The sequence below is a fragment of the Sus scrofa genome, chromosome 2 (genome assembly GCF_054392235.1).
Source record: "Sus scrofa isolate SSC_HxYL_T2T_F1_AM1 chromosome 2, Sscrofa_HxYL_maternal_Yorkshire_Landrace_v2.0, whole genome shotgun sequence".
In the NCBI taxonomy this organism is placed as follows: Eukaryota; Metazoa; Chordata; class Mammalia; order Artiodactyla; family Suidae; genus Sus; species Sus scrofa.
The window spans coordinates 34,027,104-34,049,915 of NC_139384.1; the positions used below are offsets into that span (position 1 = coordinate 34,027,104).

At 38.3% G+C, this 22,812-nt stretch overlaps 1 protein-coding gene across 18 annotated transcripts in view; it reads left to right on the plus strand.

The window, feature by feature from the left end:
• LOC146405318 (uncharacterized) overlaps positions 1 to 22,812 on the plus strand; it is an 887,521-nt gene that overhangs the window by 576,321 nt on the left and 288,388 nt on the right. For 15 of the 18 annotated variants that reach the window (XR_014837126.1, XR_014837133.1, XR_014837127.1 and 12 more), the window contains one exon: positions 217 to 308. Coding sequence is in view for 2 of the 18 variants with exons in the window: in XM_085011605.1 (XP_084867731.1) it covers positions 217 to 308 (92 nt within the window). In the remaining 16 variants the exon portion in view is untranslated. Of the gene's footprint in view, positions 1 to 216; positions 6,244 to 22,812 lie in introns of those variants that run through there. The other 3 variants (XR_014837136.1, XR_014837138.1, XR_014837135.1) reach the window with 1 other exon arrangement.

Sequence of the window (22,812 nt, forward strand, 5' to 3'; positions counted from 1 at the left end):
TGAGGTGCTATTCTGCACAATTAAAATAAAGGAAAAGCAAAACTTCAGGCAGTTTATGACCTCAGGGAGTCAGCCTCGTAAGGCTGATTTGGGACACATAGCAGCCATAGATATTGTGTCTTGCACTTGATAGAATCTCAGTGCACTACGTTTTCTTCTCCGTGATTTGTTGGGACAGTAACTTCACTTTTCTTGTCATTTTCTTCATTCATCAAGTGGAGGACAGGATGGAAAGAGTGGAACGATGGAGAAGACAAGTTCCAAGTTTCCAAACTTCAAAGATTCATCAATTTCAGGACAATAACCAGGTACAAATCTAACATGTGATATACTTGTGATGGATGTTGTTTGGCATTAAGAAAGGAAAAGGTTACTCCTTCTGCTTAATTTTTACTTCACTGTTATAATTTCATATCATGAATTATAAACCCAACCAATATGCAATCCAGTTTACTAGCTTAACTTGTGAGAAATATGGAGCCCTAATCTACCTCCCCCACTTCTTACAAGTGTCCTGAACTCATGCTGTGCCCAGCCTTTATCAGTGGTAAGAGATAAATTTCATTCTCTGTTTATAAACTATCTTGTTTAAAAAGAATTTCATTTCTTGGTGATTAGCTTTTATAAAACTGTAAGAAGTTTTCTATACCAGCTGCAGCAGGAATGCAACTTAGATTTGTAAATCTCTTTTCTTGAATATAATCAGAATTGAAGTGTCCTCATCTGGAGCAAGGCCATTCTATTATCTACCACTTTAAATAATTAGGTTTTAAGTGGTCGATTTTTTTTTTAATTCTCTACATTGCATGACACATTTTGTAGGGCTGGTTATCATTTCTTAGAGAAAAATCATCTGTCTGAAAAGTTTGGGGGCATATTTAAATTCTAGTGAAATAATTTTCTCCTTAAAAAGTAGTCATTTAACTTCTGTAATTGGAGAGAACTTTCTGAGATTTGGGTCAATGACTACTGCTTTCATTAATTCCTAGATCTGAAAGGATTTGCTAGTAGGCTTTTTGAAATGCTGATGCAATGATGCTGTAAATCTCCAATGAAAAGTAATACTAATAAAAATAGCTTATACTAGAACATCTGAAGTTTTTAACTCAGTACACCTTTATGTCAACCCTGCAGTCTTATGGAATAGTTAAACATTAATATTGCCATCACTGATTGAAAAAGTTACAAATTAAAGAGTGACATAAATGAACTCGTTTTTACACTTTACAGAATTCTCATTGCAGCCTGAAAAAATGTCCACTTTTAATGCCTATCACAGTTTATAATTATTATTCAATTGCTATCTCCTCAGATTGTAAGCTTCTCAAGATTAAGACCCTTCCATATGTCTTGGTATCCAGGGCACCTAATACATTGATTGGCACATAGCTGTTGCTCAAAGTATATTAAGTGAATATCTCATCATAACACATGGATAATTGTGACTTAGGTGAACAAAGTTAGGTTTTAATGGATTGAGATTGTTAAGCATTTTTTTTAAATATGAATATAAAAGATTGAGGAAACATTGCTGTCATATCTAGAACTTTGTTCCAACACTTCATTTGTTCACTGATTCAAGGAGGTGTGTCCTTCTTTCATTTACTTGTTACTCCTTCATTTAATCACTTATTAATTCATCTCAAATTCATTTATTGGGTACCTGTTATTTACCATATACCTTGTTGGAACTTGAATAAGATTGCGATTTTGTTGTTGTCACTGTTGTTCTGCTTAGAGTTTTTTTTTTCATGAATATGCTAGTTTATTATTTTACCTCCTATCTGAACTTTTAATGATAAGTAAATTTCGGAACTTCTCATGCCTCCCTATTTCTTGCTATAAAATAGAAGTTATGATTCATGCACTTGTTCTTGAGGGTAAGAGATGACTAAGGAGCAGTTGTTTGTTTGTTTGTTTTTTTTTTGAGATAAATGTTTCGATGACAGACAAGGGGAAAGCAGAGCAAGTTCATAATAGATAACCTCATTTCCAGGGGAAGGGCATGATTTGTAGAGCTGAGTGATCTAGATTGTCCCTTTGCCTTTGTCAAGGTCTCACGACTCTCATCCCTCCTCTGCCTTTTCCTTGGTAGACATCTTTTATGTTCCTTCTTCCCAGTGGGCAGTAACTCTTCTCTCATGGCTCCCAGACCCTTCCTAACATTTATTTACTGGTCTCCCCTCCAGCCTGTCCCCCACTACCAAATACAATACCCTAGTATAGCCATGAGTCCTGCCCATACCTGTTCACAACGACTTAGTGGCTGTCACTGTCCATACCTATTAGTCAGGCATTCAATGCCTTCTATTTCAGGCTACACTTACTTTAGGAAAATTATTTCCTATAAATTTTTTATGTATCTATCTCAAGTCAAACTGACCAGTTACCATTCCACATTCTACATCTCCCGAGGAGCTGCCTCTGTGCCCTCGTTCATGCTTTTCTTCTAAGCTTTTCCCTCTACCTTCCCAAATCCATATTCTACCTGTTCTCGAAGAATCAGTTAATATCTTAACTACTTCATTAAATTATTATTGATCTCTCAAACTAGAAATATGTTTTTCTCTCCTGGAACTCTAAACCCCAAAGCACATTATCTGAAACTGTCTTACAATATAATGAATAATATAGAATGTAATAAGATGGTGATCATTTATACAAACTTATTGTTTCTAAGCTACATTACTACATTTTCCTTTACAGTGAGGTAGAGGTCTGATTCCTTATTATATTCCCATTATACAGTTGGGGGGTGCAATATTTGTTAAATGAGTGAATGAATGAATTGATAAATGAATGAGGTATCTACAGAGAAATGTCTAGGTGCCCCATCTTCTTTAATGCTATAGTCAGTGCACAGTATAGTGCTAATTTTCATGAAAATTACTGAAATCCACAACTATCCAAATACAGCAAAGAATCAGAAACTAAGTGAAAAATTCCTCCGAGCAGCAAGGAAAATAGCTATCGCAAAGTTTATTTACGTGGTGCCTACCTGCAAGCTGGCTGGAGCTTATTTGGTGTTACATGTTAACGTGGGTTACTGATTTAATAAGCTTAGTCATTTCGTTGCCATGGAAACTAATAACAATAAGGGAGGATAAGCATATCATGAGGGAGAAGGAAGCATGAAAGCAAATAGTGCAATATATTATATTAGCATAGAGATTATGGCTGTTGTAGGGTAAATTGCTCTGTGAAATAATTCAATCATTGTATCAAATACAGTTTACTGGGGATGTGTATTTTGCAAACATTTCCACCAAGAATGGTCCCCAAAGTGAGGTTTGCTATTTGAAGTGGTCAGCTTCAGTAATCTGGACGTGATGACTAGAAAGAATGCTGACAGCTGTAAAGTGTTTTGACATCTTTAAATGACTTTAATATAAGATCCATAAATGGTAACTATTATCATTTCCAATTTAATGAGTGGAAGGAGAGGCTCAAAAAACAAAACTTGGTTAAAAAGTCATAAACTAGTAAATGACATAGCCAAGACTCAAGTACATATATTCTGTACCCCAAATTGTTCCTACTTCATTATATTGTTATGGCTCTTATATTCAATACTTCATCCCATACTGCTTTTGAAAAAATGACATAAATATGCAAAGTGACAGCTTGGCTGGAACACATCTAGTATGATCATTTCAAAGGCTCCTTACATTTTAGGGTCACAAGGAAATCACCTGCCATAATTCAGAGCTGTGTTTTGAAAGCTGTTGTTGAGTCCCTGAGTTATTATTAATTTCAGATGTCCATTCGGTGCTCTGGACATCATCCAATTTCAAGTATATGCATCTCTTTCCCTGAGGGCTCTTTGCAGGAAGCTGCTCTGCTCATTAACAGCTGGCTAGAAGTGCTGAGGAATTAGCACCCTCAACCAATTACTGATGCATGTGAATATAAAAATGTGCCAATTCTCTAGACGTTCAAGTGATAGGCAAACATTTCCCTAGGATTCCCTGCAGAATTAAGCTTCAGCCACCCAGTGTGATGACTGGCTTAACTCAGGTCAGATCGACAGCCTTCCCTCCTCAGACACTGCCTAGTTTCCCTGTAGGTCATCCCTGTACCTTCCACATAAACCTGCATGCACATCCTTTTCTCAGGAGGAACTCATGAAGACAAACATGTCTGGAGGAATTACTGTGCTTTAACTACATCACTTCATCTATTTGCTCATGAAAATGATTAGTAATATAACAATAGCGGACACTTATGCGGCAGCCATAATTCTAAGTGTTTTAATGTTTTTCCCTATTTATTACAACAAGCCTATGATGGAGTAATTATTATTGTCCTCATTTTACAGGGTAGGAAACTGAGGTTTGGAAAGGATAAGTAAGTTGGACAACGTCACTCGGCTTGGCAGTGATGGAGCCAGTAGTTGAACCTAGACTTTCCAATGCTAGAGCCTAATTTTTGATCCTCTAGAAATTAAACCAACTCATTCTCATTGGATAGGTTTTTTTGCAGGAGGAGTCTGAATAGAAGGCAGTGGCTCTCTGCTGGAATACAGTTTACAGAATACAATGGATTTCTTCTTTGAGGGACCCACCTGCAGCCACCCAAACTCCATTGCCCTGAACACTTATCTTTTAGAGGTTCAAGAGGCAGCAATTACTTTTAGTGTCAGTTTGAACGTGTAAATATTTAACTGAAACTGTGAAGCCTAGAAAAGTATGATTTCTCACAGTTCCCTTCACTGTAAGGGAATTGGTAATTAGAATAAATAATTTCACTGAAAATAGCTCCATCCCATTTGTTTAAGCAATTAAGCCCATCAAAGAAGTTAATTTATGAGAGGAATGACACATATGTTGGCAAATTGTTCTGTTCATTTGGGAAGCCTTCATATTTTCTCATCTCTTTTTACCTTCCTTTCTACCTCTGTTGTCATTAATGCTCTCACTTCTCAGTGTCTGTTGGGAGCTGATGTTTCCTATAGCAAATTTGTTTTTTTCCATCTCTAAATCCACACAAAGGTCTATTTTGTCTGCTTTCTTATAAGGACATATATGCTCTCTCCTTTATTCTAAATTTTGATGATGACCATTTGATTTCTCATCTTCTGGATTTCATCTGCTACAGTCATGTTTCTTAAACATCCTTCATACTTCTTGCCTTTTGCTGTTGATATAGCATAACTAATTAGAGTTTGGTGGGTAAAATAGAAGCAAATGACTCCTGCACATGAAAAGGAAAGAAAATAATCATTACTTTAAGTGAATCTTTCCACAGAAAAGAAACTCACAGAATTGGAGAACAGACTTGTGGTTGCCAAGGTGGGGAGAGAGTGTGATGGACTGGGAATCTTGGATTAATATATGCAAACTATTGCTTTTGGAAGAGATAAGCAATGAGATCCTGCTGTATAGCACTGGGAACTATATCTAGTCATTTGTAATGGAAGATAATGTGAGAAAAAGAATATATATATGTGTATGTGTGTGCATGTGTGTGACTGGGTCACTTTGCTGTACAGTAGAAAATTGGCAGAACACTGTAAACCAACTATAATGAAAAAAATAAAAATCATTAAAAAATAAATTAAAAAGCAAGTCTAAACTTGAAAGACACACACACACACACACACACACACACACACACACACACAAGGTGACTGTGCTTTAGCCTGCTTGGCTACATGGAGGAATAATTCCTTCTAGGAAGAGATATGCCTCTTTGCTTTAGGAAAAACCTCTCTCTAGGCTTGTTTATTTATGAAAAATCAAGTCTTCCATCTTTTGCCCTGTTTCCCACTGCCATACTTAAGAGACTTAGATAAATGGAAGCAGGAATTTTGAACCTCCTTTTGATTGCTGGTGAGGGATAGATAGGAGCTTGGAGAAGAGGGAGAAGAAAGATTGGAGTAGGGAAAAATGTGCCATATCCAGACAGTAGTGAGGTGGGGCTAAAGGTAAAAGGAAGCCAGTGAGATGATTCTTGTAGAAATTCTCCAGGGAACTTCAAGAGAATAAACTCTCATGTTTAACAATTGAGTTTTTGCCTTCTCTGTATTCTGCCAAAATCCCTTCTGTAACCACTGAACATTAGCTGAAAACATACTACACACTGCTTGTGTTAGCAGTGTTTGGCAGACTAAATCAGGAAGGGCAAAGAGCTCCCTGGTGGCCGATCCGATGTTGTCACTGCTATGGCTCAGGTTTGATCCCTGGCCCGAGAACTTCCACATGCTATGGACACAGCAAAAAAAAAAAAAAAAAAAAAAAGAAAGAAAGAAAGAAAAAGAAAAAACACAGGGCAATGTCTACTGTGTGGATCAAGGGATAAAAGAGAGAATTGTAACCACAGGATGTGTGATAAGTGAGGTGATAGAAATTCAATGAGAACAGAAATTAATGCCACAAGGTGGTCAAGAGAACTTATTTGCATCTCTACTGTAGACACATACCTGCACAGAGAATCAATTATTCACATCTAGGCTAAAGTGAAGTTCTAAGAACACAAACCCAATTATGTCATTTCCTGCTGAACCCTTCTGAAGCTTTCATGAAAAACTCCTTCCAACAATTTACCCGTCCCTTTATGACCCTCCTTATATCTCATTCCTCATCTTGAAACACATCTTTTCTCCATATCTGTCAGATTTGTCCTTCATCCACTCTTGGCATCAGTTCATTCCCTCCAATTTGCCGTGATCCCCTTCACCATAGGACCATTGCATGTACTATTCCATCTGCCCGAAATATGTTCCTTACCTGCTTTGCAAAAGTGATTTCTGCTTATCTTTCAGGTTATAATTTAAGCATCCCTTCTTCAGGGAGCTGTTGTTGCCCTTTCTCATCAACCCCTATCTCAAAGCCTTCTTCACTACACCTGCCAATCTCACAATGGTTTGTGGGATCACTTAATTAATGTCTATCTCCTCCACTAGTTGCAAAGTTCCGTTCAGCAGATACATTTGACTTCAATGAGAGTTTTATCTCTAGAGTCTTGTCTAGTGCTTAGGACATCATAGGCACTCAGTAAACATTTTCTGGAGGAAGCAAGGTAGAAGAAGGAAGGAAGGGAGAGAGGGAGGGAGGGAGGGTAGAAGGAGATAAACATTTATCAGGGTACTCAAAAGTCTTCTTTTTCTGGTATATATATATATACTTATAAAACCTTTGGAAGAGTCTGGTTCCCTTCTGGTTATTAGAACTACCTTAGAGTTCTGTTTTGGAGGTAATGAAAACATTTTCCAAAATGGACAGTTAAGGAAATTTCTTTTCTGTTGAGCTAAATTTTGTCCTGAGATGATGATAATGATGAAAATAATGATGATGATGAAAGTGTGTGAAATTCATTTTGATAACTCTTCTCAAAATCTTTGATAAGCATATATTTGTGTGCATACATCTGTTTGCGCATATAAAGAAAAGAGAGCTTTCTTTCTAACTGCAGTCACTTAGCAATAAGCTAAAGAACTTGTGAAGAAGAAATTCTTTCTTGGTCTGTATGACCGATAGTCACTTCTGCTTAGGAAAGAGAATGATTTGGCAAGAGCAAGGAACACATGTTGAACAGTGATCTAATGACCTCCTCTTTTGCCAGTTTCATTTTTGTGAAATGAGCTCCTCCTCTTGATATTTAGCTGTTAAGGAATTTTATCCCCAGATACTAACTATGGAGTTTTAGTCCTGAATTAAGACTGTTATTCAGGCTAGGAGTCCTAACCTGACTTAGTAGCTCTGTGATCTCGGGAAAATATTTAACTTATTTGATCCTCAGTCCTCCCATATTTAAAATGTATATACTACATACATGTCAGGGGGTTGTGGTGAGCTCTAAATGAGATGATGTATGGAAAACCAGCCTCTGTATAGATGCTTCAGTGTTCCTTTCTTATTTCCTATCTGAGTCCTATTTTCTGAGCATGTTTCTCTCCTTCCCAGCTTCTGCCAGAAATGATTGGCTCATCAATTATTACTTCCAAGTGCAGGTTGGTGGCCTTTTTGTACCATGAAAAATAGGAAAAGAAATATAACATTAGTAATCTTTAATTGACCCTCCTGAGAGGAATCAAACGCCAGGACTGAGTTTTAGGAGCACCTTCAGAATGAGGGGGCTGAACTTAGTTATTAAATTCTTATGAATGAAGAGAAAAGAGAACTCCCTGTGACCCAGGATTTGTTTTGGTGAGTGATCAACTGCATCAGCTCTGAGAGCAACAGAGTCATTTGTCATTTAGGCCCCCATGTCACTTGTTTAATAAAGGAAGCAAAGATTGGGGTTAACAGATGCAAACGATTATATATAGGATGGATAAACAATGAGACCCTACACACACAGGGTCCCTATAGCACAGGGAACTATATTCAATTTCCTGAGATAAGCTGTAATGGAAAAGAAGATGAAAGAGAATGTATATATTTCTATAACTTAACTACTCTGAGGTACAGCAGGAATCATCACAACATTGTAAATCAACTACTTAAAAAATTAAAAATAAATAAATAAATAAAAATTAAAAATAGGAACAAGAGCTCCACTGACTTCTCCCTCCAGCTGTATGTTTTTCCCTTCCTTTTTGGAAGCTGCCAGAGGAGGGCTCACCAGTGCTAGGGAGAATCTTCTGAGAAAGTATGTCCCTTCTTTTCCAAGTTTTGTTCTTCTAGATATCCTATCAGAAGAAACCTTTGGGCAGACTCTTCCACTTACAGTGACTTACCCAACCTATAAGAAAGAAAGAGACAAATGTCACTCTCTGGTGATTTCATCTCTGCTTCTCTTTCTCTCATTCAGAAGCACCGTAATTCTCCAAATTGAATTTTGAATGAGACACTGTTCACCGACTGTGGGGACAGTAAATATATGCATAAAAATGGAATCAAACCTCTTTTCTCAAGCAATTTGTCTTCACTCTAGCCTGAAATTGTCTTTTAAAGCTGGGGAACAGCCTTAATTCAGACTCCAACTCATTAGTTAGTGCTTGGGGATTAAATATCTTAATGATTAACCAGAGGAAAAGTTTGTTTCATAAAAATAATACTAGGAAAGAAGATGAGGTCATTATATCATTGTCCACTAGTGGTCAGGAGAGGAGCGAGTTAGGTCAGGGCTGGAGTATATGCGCAACTTCTAGGGACATCAAAATGAGATCTCTGCAAAATACTATCATATTTAATTCTCTGCACCAAGAACCTGTTAAGTTAGTGACTATTGTCCATTTTACATATAAGTTCTGAGTGGAGCTCAAAGTGATTAAGTAATGTGTTGTGAGTCTTCTTAAGTAAAAGAGATACAGTTTGAACAAGAACCATCTGACTTAGACAAAGCTAGAGTCTAAGTCCCTAGCTACCCATGACACTATACTGTGAGCCAGCATTCCTTGAAGCTGTAGAGACATAGACAGAATGATAGCTAACAGTTCCAGGTGATTTGAGGTGAATGTGAAACAAGCAGAGCAATGCACAAACACTGAGGGCATCTCTGAGAAGGGTGGTGGCCTAAGGCACTGGAACCTTGTCTCGAGACCACTAGGAGACCTAAAGCCTATCTCCTGCTTCAACTTGCATACCCATGCAGGCCGAAGAAGTTGTATATCAGATAGAAACTTTGGATCCTACTTATACTTTTATCTTGGTGTCAAGAGTGTCCTATTCACTTTATCCCAGTGAAAAGAGTTCCTTATTTGGGAAGATGCTAGGATTTTTCTTGCAGAAATCTTTTGTCATCAGGGAACGTTATAAGATGGCATGTTTGGAACTACATGAAAGACTTCAGGTGTTTCTGCTTCTACCTCTAAATTTTTATTCATTCAGACATCCATTCATTCATCTAACAACTCTTGTTTGAGTGCCTTCTATAGCTAGGCACTATCCACTGTGCTCATCACTTTGCCTGCTCATTCTGGGTACCATCTACTCTGTAATGGATCCTAATATTCCTCTGAAATTGGCCATAACAGCTACCTTCACATTTTGTGGAAAAGTAGATACTGTAATTCAAAGATAGACCAGTTACTTAAACTTCTTAGTGCCTGTGTCTTTAGAAGAGAGGTACATGGAAATGAGTGGCTTAGACTAGATGGTTTATCAGATATTTTCTAGCTCGAAATTTTTTTGCTCTAGAAGCTTTGATCTAGGTCTTAGTTATACTCAGCAAAGAATCTTCTGAGTCTACTCAGGCTTGAAGGTATTAGGGACTTCATTTATGACATAAAAGAGTTTGGGTGCATTTTCTTCCATTTCTGATGTTCTGTGATGTAATCAAACTTCTGCCCACCTTAGCTCCAGGACACCTCTTTGGGAGGAAAAAGAGTGGAAGTATCTCTGAAATTCCTGTTGACCCTGAGGAGGTCCTAATTGTCTCAGTTGAGGAGACTTTAGCTTGAGGAGAAGACCCTCCTTTCAGGGGGTCTGAGTTAAGCATGTGTCATGTCCTTTTCCTTCATGAGAGGTGGTGTTGAGGGAAAGGAGTTAGGAGCAGGAGTTCCAGCTTCGGATTGCCTGGGGTTGAATCAGGATTTCTTACTTGCTGGCCTGCTCTGAGACAAGTTATTTCACCCCCATTTCTTCATCATAAAATTGAGCTGATACTAATTTACAGGGAGATGATGACAACTAGAAGTGAGAATACTTCTAGAGCACTTGAATCAGAGCCTGGATTGCAGGGAGAAGTCAAGGGCTCATGCTAATATTTTGTTATGCAAAAGCAGTTGGTCCAATGTTATCTCCAAGTTTGAGAGGCTCTGAGCCTCAGGGAGTACTGTGAGGGCATGGCTGAGGTTAGAGGGATGCAGGAGGGTGTGTAGGGGGATCAGGACAGGGCTTAGGCTATGGCTTCTGGTTCAAGCCAGCAGGAGGAACAAGAGTGTGTAAGCCTCTTTCTAGACCAGGTATATGTTTCTTTTTGTCTTTCTGTGTTTATTCAACCAATGAGTACTTCCTCTTTGCCCCTTTCCTCTCCTCCATCTCTCTTCCTCTGTCTTTTCATCCTTTCTTCTCATCTTTCATCTTTTTTTTTCTTTCCTCCTTTCTTTGCTCCCTTTATTAAATTCTAGCCTGGCAATGGGGAAAAGTCTGGGCACAGTGGAGGGGCTGGGAATCTGTGGTAGAGAAAAACTCTCAGCAAAGGCGGGCATCTATTTTGGCCTTTTTTCTTTTGATTTCAAGCCATGCTTCTCTCCTGGCTGGGGAAAGGCCAAATAGGCCTGTGACTTATTGATCAAGAATGGAAGAAAAATCATGTTGGCAGGAGGCAGGCTGTGCTGCATCCAAATGAGTCTGGGCCTCCTGGTGGGAGGCCTGGAAGGGAAATGCCGGCAGTTCCCACGGAAGCTGCAGTTGAGGCCCAGGAGTTGGAATGAGCTGGTGGAGAACTGCTGTGTAGTCAGGCCCCAGTACGGAAGGAAGTTAGGACATCCAGTCTCTTACTCTGTGGTGGTGGTAGGTGAGGGCTAGGCTGGGGTGGGATCATAGTGCCTCTGGAAAGGGTTGTGTTTCCAGAGAAAGCTCAGAGCCTCAGCTGTCAAGCAGTGCCCTGGAATTCACAAGCTTTTTCTCTGCTATTGCTGTTTACAATGAAAAACTCAAAATGTAGCTTTGCCTACTAAGCTCAAGCCTTGCTCTGAATCAATACCCGGGTTCAGACTGTCATTAAAAGAAGTCCTGCCATTGTGGATTGGGAGTAGCTATTTGATAGGATGACTGTGCCTGATGACAAGGACAGAAAGAGGGATAAAGCCACGTTAGTCTGTGTGCTCATCATGTTTATCTCTTCCTGTTTCATCTTTCTATATATTATCACTTTGTTTCTCAAAACAACTGTGAATTTACAGATACTGCTATAATAAGAGGGCACACCTGCATGCACACACACATCATCTGGCATAACCAAACCCTTTTCTCCTATAAGCTTCTTCCTCCTTCTCTCCTCTCCTCGGGAAGATTTATCAGGTGAATTTTCTAGAGCTGCCATTAACAAGCTTTGAATTGCCTCTGGGGAGGGAAAGAAAACCAACACTTACTTAGGACCTATCATGAGCCACAAAAATGTGCTGGTCACTTTTTTCATGCTGTCTCATTCCTAACAGGAAGTATAGCAAGAGCCAGATATTGAAACCTAGTAGGACCCTACAGGGCCTTCCCAGGGACTGCCTCCACTTCTGTCCCCCACCTCTTGTTTGTAGAAAAGCTTTAACCTCCTAGGCCATCCCTGAGTTCCAAAGAGCAAATTATTCAGAGAAGTGAAAAAATGCAGAAATAAAGGAAAAAAGTCAAGCAAGATTGCTTAGCCATAAAACAAAGACAAGACAAGTTCTTCCTCGAGGGCTATGGATAACTTCCTGAGTCATTTCCTTGAGTGATTTTCCAGATGCTAAACCCTTCACCAGGTAGAAGAAGTTAACTATGTGCTGACCACCAGCATGAAGACCCCCAGGAAGTTGATGATTGAGATTCCAGAAAGTTGGAACTGAAAGTTTGATGATTCAGAATCCAGAAACATCACTTGATAATATCACTGTCAATCAATCAGAGAAATGTGCATGAGCTTATCATACTCTCTGTGACCTTCTCTCTCACAGTCTTACTGTCTTTAAAAACTCTTCTCTGATTCTGAAAACTGTCAGGGAGTTCAGGTCTTTTGAGCATTAGCTGCCCATACTGCTTGCTCGTTGCCTTGCAATAAATGTTGTACTTTCCCTCACCACAACCTGGTGTCAGTAGATGGGCTTTGCTGGATGTTGGGCAAGCAGACCTAAGTTTGGTTCAGTAACAAGATCACAGATGAGAAGAAACAAAGGACTTTGCATCTCAGAAACTTTGGTTCCAAATCCTAGCTCTGAACTGCTAATTGTGTGACCCAGAATTAGTCTCATTCAGTCTCTTGCCATAACTCTCCAAGAGGCCAATAATACCTTCACCAACCAGTGTTGAGAGGATGAAGCACTGTGTGGAATGGTGTGATATGGTCCCTAGAACATACTAGGTACTCAGTAGTTTTCCCAAATAGCCTATGAGAAAGTTGAGTCTAGATATATGCCCAAGAGTGGGATTGGTGGTTCTACGTATAGTTTTCTAAGGAACCTCCATAATGTTCTCCATAGTGATTGTACCAGCTTACATTCCCACCAATAGTACAGGAGGGTTCCCTTTTCTCCACACCCCCTCCAGCATTTGGTATTTGTGGACTTATGAATGATGGCCATTCCGACTGGTGTGAGGTGGTACCTCATGGTAGTTTCTATTTGCATTTCTCTAATAATCAATGATGTTAAGCATTTTTCATATGCTGTTTCCAATTTAAATGCCATTACAGGAGTTCTCATTGTCACTCTATGGGTTAAGGACCCAATATAGTGTTCCTGAGGATGCTGGTTCGATCCCTGGCCTCACTCAGTGGGTTAAGGATCCAAAGTTGACATAAGGTGCATAGACCACAGATGCAGCTCAGATTTCCCATTCCTGTGGATATGGCATAGGCCCACAGTTACAGTTCCAATTCACCCCCTATCCCAGGAACTTCCATATGCTGCAGATGTAGTTCTAAAAAAGAAAAATAAATAAATAAAATAAATGAACTGGAATCTAATATCCAGCACAAATGAACATCTTCTCAGAAAAGAAAATCATGGACTTGGAGAAGAGACTTGGGGCTGCCTGATGGGAGGGGGAGGGAGTGGAAGGGATCGGGAGCTTGGGCTTATCAGACACAACTTAGAATAGATTTACAAGGAGATCCTGCTGAATAGCATTGAGAACTTTGTCTAGATACTCATGTTGCAACAGAAGAAAGGGTGGGGGAAAAATGTAATTGTAATGTATACATGTAAGGATAACCTGACCCCCTTGCTGTACAGTGGGAAAATAAAAAAAATTATAAAAAAAATACAAAAATAAAAAAATGATATTACAAGGGTGGTATTGAATAGATATGACATAGATCATACAGCCTGAAAAGCCTAAAATATTTATTATATAGCCCTTTGAAGAAATAATTTTCCATATCTTGATTTGAAAATAAGAATACAGAATCTTTGCATATTGAAAAGCTTCGAAACACAGCAAGCATTCCTCAAGGGGGCCACACTAGTAAAATAAATTTCGTTTGTGGCAGAGGGGTTAAATTTGATTTGTGGTGGAGGGAAATCTATTATTCTTAAATTTGCCTTTGATATTAAGAAGGAAAAACATAAAGCTCTTCAACAAATGCTGCAATTAACAAGCATATAGCTCAGCCCCCCGTCATTTCTGGGTAGGCTAGCGGGTGGGGAACTGTGTCTTTTGGACTGATTGTTTCTCTCTGTAGGAAAATGGTAATGGGAGTGTCACTTGACAGTCAGATAAACTATAGCAGTCCAGCTGTGATTCCCTGGAAGTAGTACCCCATAAAACTCAGGAGAGCCCGAAAGGCTGTGTTCTTTTGATCATCAAAGATCAGAGCCTTCTGAGAGGACACATTGTGTCTTACTTAATATTGAAAGAGGTAATAAAATCTAAGACTCTTCTAATTCTTTCTGGTAACCACAAACAATTTGGTGCTTTGCTATAAAAAGCAGAGCATTCTATTGTGATTAAATCTAAATGTTTTACACAGCCTTTCATGGAGTCTTTTACTTCCTCTGTCTTTAATGTCTGCTTAATAAAATCACACATTCAATTATTTAAAAGAACTGAGAACCTATAGGGGATTTGCTGACCTGGTACTTAAAGCTTGGAAATACAATTTGCCTTTCCTTTATTGCTAGCAGATCAGACGTAGGTTGAAGGGGAAGAAAACTATTGGATATTTTAGAATCATTTTAGGAGCTGAGAGATTTGGCTCACCAAGTCTCATCTGTACCTGAATAGAATGAATTTCATTATTGATGTTATCACATTTGACATTTCCCCAGGTTTTCATTTCTTCTATCTCCAGATTCATTACCTTTTTTTTTCAAATTTTTATGTACTAATGTACCAGGTTCTGGCAATTTCCACTGTGATTTTTGTCTATAGAGGAATTTTCAGAAATGCCATGGATTAACCCATTACCAGCTGTTAAACTAGCCTGGAAGGACAGTGAGTGAGACTTCTCAGTATTTGCATCTTCTTTAGAGATGTCCAGCTTTCCTAAAAAATCACATGTGTTTCACTTAAACAAATTTGATGCATAATTATAGAAGACACCTAGCAAAGGCTGAAGCAAAGACTGAAGAATAGGAAGCTGACAATTTTTTTCTGTAATTAAATTTTTATTCAATACTTAAAAATAAGCAATCTTTTCTTCATAGAAGCAGTATGCTAATTTTACTCCAATTTTAATTTTATCGCAAAGAAATATTTCCTTTTAACTTTCCAGAAACATATACATGTAATGTTTTGCTCTATCTAAATATCAACTTGACTTTTTCTAAGTTGCCCCTTTTATTAGATAATTTCCTCTGATATTAAGGACATTTATTTCTCCCAGATTTGTTCCATCATAAGTGATGGTTCAACTAAATTCTATCCCAGGAATATAGTCTCTAGAAAATGACAGTCACATGGTATGTAATTAAAGCAAAATACTGTATCATAATTTTGTTCCTTACAATTATTAAGATATTCAATTATCATGGAGTGCTACTAACAGCTCTTAAACTAATCAGGCTGAATTTTAGTAGAAATATTGGATAAGGAAATTGCACTATTTATAAATTTATGGAGATAACAGTGTGCTGGCTCAGGAAAAATGATTTAAAAAGTAATTACACTTCTTACTAGTTGCATGGCCATCACATTTCTTAGTAAATTAGAAAATGTTTTCATAATGCTGGGTCCAAATTACTTACGCTCTTACATGTCAGGACTCTATATTTATTTATGCTGTGTGTTTCAGCCAAATGAAACAAATGCATTTCAGTTCTTCGAAGCAAGCATTTTAATATTATTATTGAACTCTACCCATCTATTACCTGTTATTTACACATTCTTTTACAATTCTTTTCAAATTTACTTTTACTCTATACTAACAGTTCTCCAATTGTGTTCCCAGACCAGCAGCATCAGCTGTCCTGGCATAACTAAAAACTTGTTAGAAATGCATATTATCTGGTCCCATTCCTGGAACTGGAGCCCAGAAATCTGCATTTTAAGCCACTTGAGTGAGTCTAATTTATGGTGAAGTTTGAGAGCCACTATCTTATCCCATACTTTTTCTTTCTATCTTTATTATGTCCTACATGCTCCACAATTCCTCCTTGCACCTGGTAAAAACACAAACTCAAAACAATAGAAAAAAAACTTTTTTCTTGTCCCATCTAAAAAATGCCTTTTTTTTTGGTTTCTCCCTTCTCTGAATCCCCTCAGAATTAAAAATATAAAAACTGTTATAAAGCATATATCTATTAAACTTTGCTTTACAGTTAATATGTAACATCTATTGTCTTCTCTTCAGTGATACAAGCTTTCCAAAGCCAGGCAATGTTTCCTTATATTCTATCAGCCTGTGGCCCAGTAGCTGATACTCTATCAATAATTGATTGCCTGATAATTCTATTCTGAAACACATACCCTCTGCTATCACAGACTCATTTTTGCCTCTGAAACTTTCTTAATCTTTTTCTACTTCTCTGCAATGTTTATTCCTCACTCTATGCTATGGAATCCTTATTAGTCCCCTACTCAATCTAACCTCCTTTTAAGAACTCCCTGATCAAAATTTGTATGGATTTCTGCTTCTAGCTGTAGTGGGCTACCTTATATATTATAGCATACCACCCAACCCATCAAAAACAACTAAAAAACCTAGACAGACTAATGAAAAGAAATGATTTCAAGGTATCAGAGAACAACCAAGGCATCTTAGAGAGATTAAGATCTCAGAGAAACAGTCAAGTTTCTGAAAGTTAATGTAGGAGAATATTTTAATGTTATTGGAGAATGAAAGCATTTCTTAAAGAGGCCGTACAAGGAAACTACAAAGAAAAAATTGATAAATGTGACAACGTTGAAGTAAAAACTTTTGATCTTCAGAAAACACCATACAGAAAGTTAAAAGACAAGCCAGGTTAGGAAGAGACATTTGCAATGTACATATATGAAAAGGACCTTTTTCTCAACTGAGTGATTAAATGGATGTATTGATTTGTTAAAATTTGAGTCTTTTTGTGCTTTTAAAATTTGTGCATTTTTGTAATGTAAAATGTAATCAGTGTAAGATGATGACCTAATCCTTTAATGTAAAATAATGACCTAATCCTTCTTGGGACATCCTTCAGTGTAAAATGATAACCTAATTCTTCTTGGGACATCTGATACACTTCGGGATTCATCTTTTTTTTTTTTTTTTTTTTTTTTTTTTTTTGGTCTTTTTGCTATTTCTTGGTCTTGGGCCGCTCCCGCGGCATATGGAGATTCCCAGGCTAGGGGTCCAATCGGAGCTGTAGCCACCGGCCTACACCAGAGCCACAGCAACGTGGGATCCGAGCCGCGTCTGCAACCTACACCACAGCTCACGGCAACGCCGGATCGTTAACCCACTGAGCAAGGGCAGGGATCGAACCCGCAACCTCATGGTTCCTAGTCGGATTCGTTAACCACTGCGCCACGACGGGAACTCCGGGATTCATCATTTTTAAGCATTTACTGAGCACCTGCCATACACCAGAACACTGAACTGGGCTCAGGATTTACAGTTGTAAGTAAAATGTAATCTCTACCTTCATGGAGTTTGCATACCTTGACTATTTGTAACTTTCTGTTTAAGACTGTCATGGTTAAGCAAAAGTCACCATACTACTGAAGAAAATACTCCAATATGGTCAATCCATATATAATTAAAATGATATTCATTATGTGAGCAAGCATAACAAAAGCTAAAACTGCTGGCATTGCTTTGAACTGGAAATCCTCTACCTGCCCCTCTTGAGCCACTCTTCTCTCTTCTCTCTGCACCAGGAATATGATTTGTATAGACTACAACAGGTGTCTGAAAAGCTGTAGTCTGATTATATTATTTTAGTTGATTTTTTTTTTTTTTTTTGTCTTTTTGCCTTTTCTAGGGCCGCTCCCTCGGCATGTGGAGGTTCCCAGGCTAGGGGTCGAATCAGAGCTGTAGCCGCCGGCCTATGCCAGAGCCACAGCAACGCAGGATCTTATCCGCATCTGCGACCTACACCCCAGCTCATGGCAACGCCGGATCCTTAACCCACTGAGCGAGGCCTGGGATTGAACCCGCAGCCTCATGGTTCCTAGTCGGATTTGTTAACCACTGAGCCATGATGGGAACTCCTGAAATTTTTTAATTAAAATATAGTTGATTTATAAACATTGTGCCAATGTCTACTGTATGGCAAAATGACCCAGGCATACATATATGTATATTCCCTTTCTTATATTATTGTCCATCATGGTCTATCCCAAGAGACTGCATATAATTTCCTGTGCTGTACAGTAGGACTTCATTGCTTATCCATTCTAAATATAGTAACTTGCATCTACTAATCCTTAAACTCCCAGTCCATACCACTCCCTGCATCCTCCCCCTTGGCAACCACAAATCTGTTCTTTATGTCTATGAGTCTGTTTCTCTTTTGTAGACCTGTTCATTTTTGCCAAATTTATATTCCACATGTAAGTGATATCATATGGTATTCGTCTTTCTCTTTCTGACTTACTTCACTTAATATGAGAATCTCTTAATGCATCCATGTTGCTACAAATGGCATTATTTTGGTTTTTTTTTAAGGGCTGAGTAGCATTCTATTGTGTACATGTACCACGTCTTAATCCATTCATCTGTCCGTAGACGTTTAAGTTTTTCCCTGTCTTGGCTACTGTGAAGAGTGCTGCCATGAACATAGGGGTGCATGCATCTTTTTGAATTATAGTTTTGTCCAGATATATGCCCAGGAGTGGGAATGCCAGATCGTACGGCAGTTCTTAATTCAGTTTTCTGAAGTACTTCCATACTGTTCTCCACAGTGGTTGTAAGAATTAACATTCCCACTAACATTGTAGGAACGTTCCCTTTTCTCTACACCCTCTCCAATATTTGTTATTTGTAGACTTATTAATAATGATGGCCATTCTGACTGGTATGAGGTGGTACCTCATTGTAGTTTTGATTTGTATTTCTCTAACGATTAGTGATGTTGAGCATTTTTTCATGTGCCTGCTGGTCATCCATATGTCTTCTTTGGAGAAATGTCTATTTAGGTCTTCCATCCATTTTTTCAACTGGGTTGTTTGTTTTTTTTGTGGTTAAATTGTATGAGTTGTTTGTATATTTTGGAGAGTAAGTTCTTGTTGGTTGCATCGTTTGCAAACATTTTCTCTCATTGCATACATTGACTTTTTAGTTTTATTATGGATTCCTTAGCTGTGCAAAAGCTTGTAAGTTTGATTAGGTCACATTTGTTGATTTTTGGTTTTATTTCTGTTGTAGCCTGATTATATAAATAAAGTTTTATTGAAACACAGTTTCACTCATCATTTACACAGTGTCTATGTCTGTGTCACAGGTTTCAAGAGATTCTGTGATTTGTAAGCCTAAAGTAATTACTATCTCTTAGAAAAAATAATGCTGAATTCTGGACCATATATATCAGTAGGATCCCTTTCTTTCTTTTTTTTTTTTTTTTGGTTTTTTTGCCTTTTCTAAGGCCACTCCCACGGCATATGGAGGTTCCCAGGCTAGGGGTCTAATTGGAGCTGTAGCCACCAGCCTACACCAGAGCCACAGCAACACAGGATCTGAGCCGTGTCTGTGACCTACACCCCAGCTCATGGCAACACCGGATCATTAACCCACTGAGCAGGGCCAGGGATCGAACCCACAACCTCATGGTTCCTAGTAGGATTCATTAACCACTGCACACGACAGGAACTCCAGGATCCCTTGCTTTCTAAGTTTCAGTTGGGTTGGTGACTAAAGCACAGAGCTAGAGATTGGAGAGAGGAAAAAATGAGTTCTTCTTGAGACCTCCTTAGACCAGAGTGTCCCTCTATAAAAGCTCTTACCCCTTCTCAAGGCCACTTTCTCTATTCCTTACTATCTTCATCCTGATGAGATAACTCCATACTTTTATCCCTTCCCATATAGTAATGGTAATAGCCCTGCATTATCTATTATGGTTTCCTTTTGCACATCTTCGCAAATTGTCCCTTTATTGAACTCTCCTCAAACTATTATAACCTGTGTAAGCTACGTTTTTCCCAGTGGGACCCTGTCTGATGATTTATTAAGTACTTATTCTTTGCCAGACACTGTGTTGACATCTTCATATTCATCACGTAATTTAAACCTAAGAACTCTGTGATTAGATATTATTATTATCATTTGCTTTTTACGAACGAAGTAATCTGAAGTATGGAGGTCTGACAAAGTTTGCATAGCTAAAAAAGTAGCAGACCTGGACTTGAATTCAGTGATATTGATTACAGAGCCTACAGGGCTGAAGATCTTAATCATCGTTCTCAATAATTTGTATCATCTTATGGTTTTCTTGATGATACCCTATTGAATCAGTTCTTAGATATAAAAATAAGCTTTCTTATGTATGGTTTAACTTAATCATACCACAACAGTGGATCTGAAATTATTACCTTATTATTACAGATAGATAAACTGAAGCCAGTGCAAATTAAATAATTTTCTTGAAGAGTCTACAAGATAAAATTTAACACAGCCAACTTTCATACCTCTAGGTCTGATACTATACACAAATGTGTAGTCATCCTTTATCAAATGCATATGTCATCCATTTTGAAGGAAATTTAAAAGTTTTTTTGCTGTAACAATCATCTTTATCGTAGTACATGTACATATATATTTTCATGCTTACACTAATGGGTTATCATCTGAGTAATGTGGGGCATGTTATATGTATGAGATAGGTACAGAAGTCGGGGCAGGGGGTTAGGAGAGAAAGTTATGAGGCTGATAAAAATAAATTTTCTACATGAGTTGGGAATTGTTAGCCTTTTTGTCTGGTCCTAGGGTATTACAAGGTAATTAATTCAAACCAAATTTTAAAAGCTGAAATGAAGTGCCTTCCCATGCTGCTGGGATTAGACTGGTAAGAAGCAGTGTATCTGCCAACTTGCTGACTGGTCTCTCTCTAACCCTTGGCTTCCTACAATGTGCTCAGTCCCAAGCCAAGACTCTGGCCAAAGAGAGCTGCTGGAGACACACAGATTTTGCATTCCTTGTTTAATTGGCCTTCTGAGAAGATAAAGAGGTAGCAGACCTCAAACAGGTCCTAGCTTCTTCCTCCAGCCCTAGGGCAAGGAGCACTATGGGCGCTATAAAGTTCCTGTTGGCCTATGAAATACATTTTATGTTTGCAGTTTCCTGTCGTGCTCACAGATGCTCCTAGTTGACTCTCTCGTATTCAGAGAATGTATATCTTAGGGAAACTTGTTTGAGAACAAAGATACAACTGTCCAATCCTATTTGTTCTGTTCAGTCTAAAGAGGATGCTTTTAAAAAACAACTTTCTCTTGAGATAAAAGCTCAGGGTGTGTGTGTATGTGTGTGTGTGGTGTATATTTACATATATGTACTTAAATCCTAGGTTTTGGCCAGAGTAGAGCGAAAAGGTGAGGAAAACATCTGATTTGAGCTGCATTTGCAGGGATGACATTGTCCTATCTAACAGCAGGACAGGCAGATCAGTAGCCACCTGGGAAGATGTTTTTGTGTGGTAAAGTCTCCTGGAAGGCCTGAATTCAGTTGATGTTAATAGCTGTAATAGCAATGCTTGGTCTTTCCCATTCCCAGAAGCAAATGGATACCAATTGTGGGTTCTAGAAAGCCAGTAAGATTCTTCTATAGTCCCTCCTAAGGATGGTTATTCTTTCTAGGATAATTTAATACCATCTTTGTATATATTTCTATTGGACTTATATTTTCCCAGTGGGATTTGTCATTTGGTCTGCCAAACATTAAGTCCAATAGCCTGTATGTCTGCAAACTGACCAATCAGGCAAAAGTGCAGGTAGTTCAGTGTTCCCTGCCTGATGTGGGAGGCTCAGTCCCCTCTCTTGATGAAGCATACTAAATATGGTTGGACAGAACTGAATACAGGCTATTAAAGCATCTGAGTCACTGGGTCACAGTATATTTAAAACAAATACTGGCTTTCTATAGGCTGGACTGAGATATCCTATACTTGAACTCTCTTACTGTGAACATTTCTCCCATTTCCAGCAAAACATCTAAAATCACAAAGATCTTTGCTTTATCATAAGCTTTTCTTCCATGCATTTTTTATAACCATGAATCTCTAAACCTTCCGTTTGTTAACAAGTGCTCCCCAAAGACAAAACACATCAGTAACCACATGAACCAGTAACCATATGTTTAATAGAAAAAGCTATAAATAGCTAATTTTATTTGAAAACTTATTTATGGATACATATGATGATGATTACCTTTTTCCATGTATTAAGCTGTATCACCTGGGCTGTGCTTTAAAAGTTTTCCTTCGAGGCCCATAAACTGGATTCAGGGATTCCTAAAGAAGACAATTACTCTACACTTGGGTAAAGTCACAGGGCTCTTCTATAGAGGAGGTATCTCTGGACCTAGATCTGAAAGGATTTTGACAACTAGAGAGGAGGGATGACCAGCAGCAGTCATGGGTGGAAGGTAAGTCTATACATGTCATATATGGAAGTTTGCTCAGGCTAAAATGACTGGAATGGGAGGCTCATTGGAGGAGGTGGTGGGGAGTAAAGTGTTTGCTTAATTATTACATAAGACATCTTTATTTGACTTGGAATCTTCTTCTTGCTATGGAGTTTAGCTCTCTGCCTCCTGACACTAGGATATATTAAGCCTTTTAATACCTTTGGTACACAGCTTGGGCTAAGAGGCCAAAACTCAAATGCT